The sequence below is a fragment of the Morone saxatilis genome, unplaced genomic scaffold, assembly GCF_004916995.1.
Source record: "Morone saxatilis isolate NCDOM2014 unplaced genomic scaffold, NCSU_SB_2.0 Contig6, whole genome shotgun sequence".
Taxonomy (NCBI): Eukaryota; Metazoa; Chordata; class Actinopteri; family Moronidae; genus Morone; species Morone saxatilis.
The window spans coordinates 8,561,172-8,570,987 of record NW_023340206.1 but is presented as its reverse complement, the minus strand read 5'-3'; the positions used below and the strand labels follow the sequence as shown (position 1 = coordinate 8,570,987).

Below are 9,816 nucleotides of genomic sequence, written 5' to 3'. Positions count from 1 at the left end.
GCTCCCGGTGCTGGGCACAGCACCCGCCCCGGGCCCCCCGCCACCTCCGCCGCTGCCACCGACCCCTCTCCTGCCTCCCCCGCCGCCAGGGCCACCCAGGATCAGAGAAAGCCCCGGGGATGAGGACACGACGGCTCTCCTGCCGCGCAGCGACACCCTGCTGCAGCTCAGCGAGGACGATGGCACAGAGAACCCTCTCCTCACCCCGCTGCTGTCCCATTCCTCGCCCCGCCGGTTGCCCCGCCGCTCACCCCTGCCCCTCTCCCCTGTCGACCTGGACCTGGACGAGTCCCACGTGTGAGAGGATTGTATTTTTCTATTTGTAGCCCAAGCCAAATGCCATACAGATACCTGCAGGGTACAAATAACAGGGAGGCTGCGCGGCACACATTTCTAAACATTTATGAGCAAAAACAGAAACATGTTCATGTACACAACGTGTACATTTAGGTTTGATTGATTGACAATCTAAAAGAACCTAGATGGAAAGAAAGGGAATGTACAGACAGGAGACGTCTGTTTTTCCACACTAACCCCCTGCCTCTTCAAGTATGTCTACAACCCACTGACTTGATTTCATTCTTCTTCCCCTCAGCTTTGCCCTGAAGCTAAGCTGCTCTCTCCTCAGTGTAGTTTAGTTTAGTTTTAACTTAAGTGTTCACTCCTGAAAACGACCCTTCCTCTCTCTGTAGGTCTTTTATTGTATCTTTTTAGTGTGTTGAATATCAACATGAAAATCATTACCTGTTCTTATGGCTACACACCCTGTGGGTTGAATGTATACTTCAGCAGCAATCTACCTTTGTCTCTTTTATCATAGAAATATGAAATCATGTGATCAAAGATTTATTTTTTAATTCTATTTTATGTTACACAAAATTATTAATGAAGGTAAATAAAGAAATGGTTAATTGATTGATATTTAACTAATGAATGCGTCTAATAATTAAACATTTAAGAGGTCTATCACAGAGAAATTTAAAAAAAGGAGATATAACTTTTACGTGTCTAAAGTGTTGCAAAGATTATAAAGGGATGCAGAACTTGTATAAATAGTATATTAAGAGCTATTCTAAAGCTATGGGTGAAATGAAGATGATGATATACAGTAAATATACAACACAGTATATGTATATTAAACACTATGTGATCAACAGGAGCAGGAGATGAAAGATTTTATATTTTAGAAGATTATTATGTTATTCAGTATGTTGATAAAACTGTAAAAATGTTCATGGAACAAGTCGAGTAGGTAACAAATCATTGTTGTTTTTCCCACTTAAATCCAGTGCTACTCCAGTGTTTGTTTTTAAAGGGGAATTCCACCAGTAGCCACGGTTAGCCAAAGCTAGCCAAAGCTTAAACTAAATCCACTTTTTTCTTATCCAGACATGTTCATTTTGATTTAGTATTTCATATATTTCATATTCCACATGATTAGATCAATTCAATGAGGGCTAAATTTAATCAGTGTGGGGAGAAAACAGCTAACAGCTTTCGGAGTACCCTTTAAAATTAAGTTCAGATGATCTTTGAATGCGTTTGGTCTGTCTTGTCATTTTATTTTATTTAGGTTTTTCGGTGCACTGGAAATTGTCAAGGATTTAAACAACAAATCCACCACTGACTTGTTCAGCGAACATTTTAATGCAGTTCAGCAGCAGATAAACCAATCATTGTGCAATCATAATGTCAAACATATCCCTCCAATTCTACAGTGTGTGTTGTGCTGCTCAGTGTCTAAACAGACTATTTTAAGTTTGACCAAAGACTGTATCTTTATCTTGTGTTTCAGTGGTCTAAAATATGAATTCAGAAAAACGTGTAACATTTACTCAGTCACTCGTCCTGATGTTGCAGTGCTGGTTTAGTTTGTGTGTCTGTGATGTTGTCTTACGCTCACAGACTCCTTTAATTGCGACTGTGATGAAGCGATGCAGTAGATGGCTGTTACCTCGTTGCTCATTCCATGCCTTAACAGAGAAATATTAACATATTAACGTCTGTCAATATACACATGTCTGTTTATATGAGTTTATTCTGTAAACCTGAAAAAGATCTGCATATATAACCATTTATTTTAAGATAAAACACACTTTTTGTATGTTAAACTATCTTACCTTGCTTTCATGTAGAAGTCTGTTGCAGTCTATTAATGACTGATCATGTTACTGATAATAATGATGATGTTAAATCACATAGTGCAGGATCGATATGTGCCATAACCCACGCCAACGCACTGTGAGTGTTTTGTTATCGGCTGCTTCTCTCTGCTGTATGTCAGTGCTGTAATTTACGTTGTTTGTTTGGACTATTTGTGAAAATACTGTAATCATTTGGGTACATAGAGATTGTGTACTGTTTACGCATTATGCAGTGGGAATAGAGAGGACATAATATTTAAATTGTATTCTTAATAAAACACATATTACTCCTCTGTTTCTAGCTAATTTAAGACCCAAAATGTTTGAGAGTACGACAGAGTAAAAGCAGTAAGTAAATGTTTCTGTAATGCATTCTTGTCCTATCATGTCAGCTCAACACATTCTTAGTTTCATTTTTTTTAACACAATGCAAAACATCTATCTCAATCTATCTATCTCAAATCCATAAAACACACATTGTACTTGTACATCATACTAAAGTCTTACAAAGAAATACAAAGAGGTTTATAGTCAGAAGGCCATTGAACTGTTGAATCTAAGTTCCCTTTAAATGTACCGTGTCTGTGTCAAATTATGTCTTCTTTGTGTAAAGTTAGAATAAACGACAGTATATCAGAATATTTCTGGAATATCTAAATAAATGGATATTGTTTACAATGTTTTTCTGCTTTCTGTCCTTTTATAACCACAGAGAAAACAGCAAGTTATGGTTATTTAGTCAAACAATAAGAAAATGCTTTTTTCAGTGTTATTCTCTCAATCTCTTCCTCGTTATCTACCTTTTAGATTTTACTGACTCACTATCCACGAATGATGCTCTCAAACCTTTAAATGTACATCTCTCTGTACAATGTGTTCTGTGTTATTTGTTTTGCATTGTCATTTATTTTTTAAATCTTGTGTTTTACCTGTATTGACTTTGTGCTTTAATGAGAAGATCGCACCAGTTGTTGAGCTTAGCTTAGCACAAACATCAATTCAAGTCTAATATCAGTACGTAGCTAACAAAGGTAACAATAAATAGGAAATGTTATTTATTGTTAAATGACATAACTAATAGCAGTTACAAATGGCAATATAAAGAATTATACACAATAAACATAAACAACAAACGAATAATATCAATATATAATATAGTAATAATATTAAGTTGGCAGTCTACAATAAACACACCTAAACAAAAAAAAACAAAACCCTCAAAACAAAAAAAAAAAAAAAAAAACAACACAACATAACAGATACGAGATAAAAAAAAGAGAGGAAACAAGTGAGAGTATATCCTACTAAAGGGACTGAAAGTGAAAGTGATAAACTATAACTATATAATAACAAAATCTACAGAGAATAAAATGTAAAAACATGCATGAAACAAAGGAAGACATATATTAAAAAAAACTAAAGTCTAGAAAAAATATAAAAAAAATGAACATAAAAAAAAAAGAAAAAGAAATAATTTATACTTCACTGTCTCCTTTTTTAGGTTACGTCACAGTCCCAGCGTTGTTTATATTTTGATTAAACAACTTTTAATTGTGCCAATTTCTTATTAACGAAACGAGGTCTTTTGTGAATTCTACTTAACCCACTGAATCGCCATAATTCCTTTTCATGTTTCCGTTAATAGGTGTTTATGGCATCGCACGGTGACCAACAGCTCACTCTGTCTGGAACTTACCTGTCCACAGTGATGCTCTTGCCCACACGAAGGGGAAGATTCGGCCATAGGTGGTGTAGCTTACATATCTGGTTTTGAGCACGTTTGGAGTTCTTTCATGAAGTGAGAAAGAGATGATACATACAATGTTCTTTTCCTATACATTGTAGGTAACGAGCACTAGCTGTGTCGACTCTCCTGTATGCTTCTTTTTTATTGTATTCAGCGGCTGGTGCGGCGTCATTTTATAAGAATCATTTCATTGCTCGGTTATTGGCTTAAATTCATATTTTTATATCTTATTTGTGCAGAAGAAAAATCGCGTTCACGCCTTCGTCCACTTGCTTGGACTTCCGTATGAAAACACCCACACACACAACAGCACTGAAGCACAGCGCTCTGGATAACTCTTTCTGTTACCTCTCCTCGCATGGTCTACACGCTCTGGTGACATAGACACGCAACTGCTGATCAGCCAGTGGGGGAGACCAGAGGCCGATTTAGAACTGTCAGCTGATTGCACAATAAAGCCGATGTTGTTCAAGGTCAGCATGGTGGAAACCTGAAGCGAGAGAAACTGTTGCACTGTCCAGCATCACGCCTTTGTCCGAAAGAGTCTTCCTAAACTTTATTGAATAAAAGTGGTAGTTTAAAGATGCTGGAGCTGCCAGACACGACTCCATATGTTATCAGGACGCTGAGCACGAGCAGGGATGAAGGCTGGCTATCACTGTTTTTTATCTAACCACTGAAGGCTGCTCTCCTATTGGTAAAAAAAAACCTGGCATCAAATCCTCTTATGGTTAAGATATCCTTTATTCATTATTAGGATCGGTTTCGCACAATAACTAATCACTCTAAGTTCTGGGCAGTACAACACTTCCCCATCCGGGAATTTCATCTTTCAAGCGCTCATGAGTGGAACAACTGGTGGGCCTTTATCAGTGCTAAAATATGTCACTGTGTGTTCCTGTCAAGGAAGCTGATGTCTTTGTATCACCTTTCATTGGTAATCGTGCTGCTGTGTCCCGCTGTGTGTCCTTGTGCACGCAGCTGGCATGCGAACCACATCCTACATCGTTACGAGGAATTCAACTCATCCTGAAGAGTCGCTTGTGTCCTGCTCGGCCCGGCCGTCCGAGCCTGCTCCCACAGTAAGCCATGTACTTGCCTCTAAAGTTCCTGGCCACAAGACCCACTCACTTCTCAACATCATTTATTCGCTCTCGTCAGTGTCACCAACACCGAACGGGTAACACAGCTCCGCATGTCACCCACACACGGCCTGTTTGCTGTTCCTGGATTACCCCGTCGGCAACGAAATCGCACGAGGTTGCGATGTGCAGCGCGAGTGCCTCTCCAGTTGGCTCCTCAGATAGCAGGAATGTTTATCGATGACTCTCCTTGATGTCCAAGACAGTCGTGCTGCCTGCTGGTCTGTGAAGAAACACTGTCGCAAATCACCACTTCAGGAGACCGGATCCAAATACTTTATAGCCTCATCGTTTTTTTGGTTTTTGTTGTTGGTTGTTTTTTCAGATTTATGATGAATCTCATTCTTAAGTTTCTCAATCATTTACCTTTTGATCTGTAGTTTCTTTATGAATGTTGAGTGTTTGTCACTCATGTTCCCCTTTTTCACAGATTCCACCTGGATCATTTTATCCGTGATGGCCTGTGTTTGTGTTTGTGGTTGTGTTTGTATTGCCGTCATCAAACTCCATTTTAAAAGAAAACATCAGAACAGGTAATTTTTTTATTTTTTTATTTGAACTCAACATCTGTGTTGTTATAATACCAGCGTCTCACAGTTAATATGTTAATGACTGTTTGAGATCTTTTCAGACAAAACCCATAAATAAATAATTGATCAATGTTTGTTCAGCACTGACTTTTATTCAACCTTCAGTCTGTCACACAGAGACCCTGAAGAGATCAAGACACCACAAAAACCAACTGAACTCATTCTTGAGTAAGACAACTTATTAATTTTAAAACTTATAAAGTCTCTTTGTTTTGCTTTTGACTAATAAAATTGACTAATGGTTTATTTTTATTTGAAGGACCAAAACACCTTTAATGCAGCAAAAGAACGAGTTCAGGCGACGGACAACGTCTATTAGGAAGAAAAGCGACAACTCAGACAAGTCGTCTCCAACAGGAAGTTTTCGGCCACACCTGTGTGACCATAATAAAATATTTAGTGACACAGAATCCTCTAAGACTGTAGAGACAGAGTGAAGACAGATATGGTGAAATATGGAGACATTTATGAAAGAACCAACACTAAAAGACCTGTTTAAGATTCATCTTTCAGTTCAACACAGAGAATATAAACAAAGATTAATGTAAACAGCTGATTTTATATTAATGTTTTCCTACTTTTTTATTCTTTACTGTGTTCGTTGTCCCATCTGATGATTGTTTTTATGTTTAAATGTTGTGATGTTCTTACCTTTAACACTGGAAAGGCCTCTCAGTCTTATGGCTTTACTTTCTAACAAGTATTTTCTTTGTCCTCCTTTATATTATATTTAATTCAGCAGAACACATCTGGCATTAAAATGTATGTTTTGTCATCATCTGAATTATGGCTCAAAAATGTAATTGTGGACATTAAATATAAAGAATGTATATCATTACTTTGGTAGAGGAAGATATAACTAAATGAGTGTTTTGTTTACAGAAAAGTAACTGAATACTTAAAAACTTGTTATTTTATATCATGAAATGGTATTCTGAGCTGCATGTTGAGTGTAACTGCATTTGATGTATTTTTATTTTGTACATGTATTTTAATAAAACATTGATTTTCTAAATCTAAACTCAAATAGAACGAACAGTTTCTATAATACGTTTGTCATAATAACTAGAAAATGTAATTTTGGTAGTTATATTTAAACACTTAGAATATATTTAAGGGTTGTAGAGCCAGATATCACTGTGGTGATTTATTAACTGATTAGAAAGAAATACAAACATTCATATTGCAAATAATAATAATCAGATTAACAGAAGATAAGTTGAAGCTGTTTTTGGCAGGAACTCAACTCAGTTCAGTCGTAGTTTAAATCAGTGAACTCTAGTTTCACATTACCTGTAGCTCTAACCCAATATACACAGTTAGTAATGTACACATACACGTATACACCTAGGTAATATGAAATTATTTGAAAGAAACTGGGCTCTCTCCTTGTTTTCCTGTACTTGCCGATCCACACTGCAGGTGGCGCTAAAGCTCCCTAACATTTGGACTCTTCTGGAGAGATGAGAAAGAGTTTATTAACGCTTGTTTACCAAATTTTATATTGTATATAAACATATGTAATATATTTTTATTAAACCGTGTTTTACTGTTATTGATATTAATATATTCATTCATAAATTCAACCATTAATATTTGTATGTCAATGAGTCTGAGGACAATTACATCAATTAAAAGTAGATAAAACTGTTAAACACAGTCACATTCAAGAGCGCAGGAGTTTAATTGTGTTTTTAAATAGTGTTGTAAAATGTTTTAAGTGTGTTCAGCACAAAAACTGAGAGCAGTTTCCACAGATTTAATGTTTGTACCCTGGAGCATTAACCAATCACTTAAATCGAATAATGACTGTGGGACCAGTGACAGCCAGTTCCCATTAAAGATATTAACATCACTGAGTTTTTCTGCAGCTCCTCTAAACTTTTAGCTTTCACATTAGGATACTGAGGAAGAAAAACAGATTTATCCTTCAAATTCACACTATTTTATTTATTATATTTGACAAAAATAAATGAAAATATCTCTGAAACCATCTCTTCTTGCAGGGTCTGAAACAGATTTTAAACACCTAAAGAGCCGTCGTACAAACAGTCTCTTCTCCAGTCCTTAAACAAAGCTCATGGAGTGTATTGATCTGGACAAGCAGCTGTTTTCCTTCGTTGAAGATGTGATGAGGATTTGTGGACTACGTTGAGCCTCACGCTGCAGGATGACCAGTCGCAGGTATTCTTCACCTGCTGTCTTCCTGTTTGTGAATTAATGAATTCAGTTAATATATTCTTGTGTTTAAGCAACAGTCTGTAAAGCAGCTGCTGATTTCAGATCATTTATTCAACAGTGTTGTAAAGAGAGCACACTGTGTCTGTTCAGTTAACTTTAATCACTGTACGGATGGAGAATCCATTTACTTTAACATGATCCTTGTGGTCAGAAATTACATTTATTGACTTGATTTACAACTTGTGAAATAGGTCAAATCTGTCCTGGTTGTTGTCTTTTGTGAAAGAACTGATACTGAAAGATTAATCTGTCAATACAGCATAAAAACTGTCCCAGCTCATTAATAATGACTCCAGCAAATCAAAAACATTCATTAACACAGTTTTAATTAACATCAAAACTTCAATGCAAATTTCTGCTTTGTTTTCTAAAATGTTTTTTCTGCTGTAATGAATCAAAAGACTTGAGATATTTTACACTATATGAGCCATTTGATCAACAATGTGCAGCAGTAAAAGTCTCCTTATGGGTAAATATCAGAATCAGCTCAGAGACACATTCATCATATCTGTGTCATTTATACTTTATATATAAGAGTGAATAAAACAAACACTGGTTCCTTCTACGTTACACTTTCTAATGATATGTTCTTTTAGTCGACATGTTTTTAATCAGTCGAAACTCACAGCACCAGTTTAAAACTCCACTGCAGCCCTTCAAGTTTTAGTTCCACATGTTTAAACTCGTAAAAACTGTTCTTAAATGTTTTCATTTACATTTCATATGAGTTGTTTTGACGTTGTTTGGATCACGGGACAACCAACCAGACTCCGCCTCCTCAAAGCTAGAAAATAAAATAAAGTGCGTCATACTTAAACCTTGAAAGTTGAGCGGACAGATACACATAGAGCACGAGATGAAACAGTTTATGTATTTCCTCTTTCTGATGGGATTCTTTCAGAAAGGTAAGAAAATATGATAATATTATGTTAATGATGCATATTCTTATGCAATTTCGCTTTCCTTAAAGCACAGCCAGCTGACTTGTCCTCCTTTAGTTTGCTGTAAATACGTCCCGTGTAGTACTGTCGCATTTTTTTGAGCCACTTTAACAGTTTACAGTGTAGATCAATGGACATTTTGATACTAACGGGGTCAGTACTGTTATGTCCCGTTAGGTATAAAGGTAATATTACGATTGGTGCAGATAACAGTGGGAGAAGGAGAACCTGCGCACATATCTCATTCTTCTTTATTCGAGTCACAATATCAAAAGTCAGATAACAACAACATAACAATGTCATATCTAACTGCAAACAGCACCTGTCTTCAGACCTATTTTAAACTTTAAACAGAAGCTTTGGTGCCGAAACCAGACGGAAATACAGCAATGCGTCAAAACGAACATGTGTCAGTGGGTTCCCATAATAGGCAGAATAGGTACCCAGGTGATAAAAAATACATTCAGTATAAGTTCTCGTCCTTTAATGCAGTGTTCAATACTGTACCTGTAACAATAGAATAAAACTATGTTAATTAAAAATAAATACCTACAGGTGTAATTATCTTTAATTTCCCAGATTTCGTTTTTTTCTTATTTCTAAAGAACATCTTGTTTCTTCGTAACCTGCTTTCTGTACTGTACTGGTTTACTGTATATACACAGGACGAGCTACTGTAGCCTGAAAGTGCTGAAAAATTTAATGGCTGGTTCTGATAGGGAATTATATACCACACACCCCTCCAGCTGAAAAACATCTCTGTTGCGTTCATCTCCTGCAGGTCTAGCAGCTCTGGTACAGACACAGCAGAACTGTGATGGCAGCAGTTGGGAGAAAGGGCTTATTTAAACTGTCAGCTGATGCAAAATAAAATGTTGTTCAAGTCACATGGCAGAAAAGTTTCACCTGGACGGAGGAAAATGTTTGCTACCTTCCTCCAAACCCTTTGGTCCAAGAGTGATCCCTGACTTTATTGATCAAAGTGGAGTTTAAAAGATGCTGGGACTGCAG

The 9,816-nt window shown here is 36.8% G+C and overlaps 1 protein-coding gene across 1 annotated transcript in view; it reads left to right on the top strand.

Annotated features, from left to right (window-relative positions):
- LOC118339671 (protein unc-80 homolog) overlaps window positions 1–2,875 on the top strand; it is a gene marked incomplete in the record, with an annotated part of 42,360 nt that extends 39,485 nt beyond the window's left edge. The window contains 1 exon segment of the mRNA XM_035677371.1: window positions 1–2,875. Within this exon segment, the coding sequence (XP_035533264.1) occupies window positions 1–301 (301 nt within the window).
- Window positions 2,876–9,816: the final 6,941 nt, after the last annotated feature.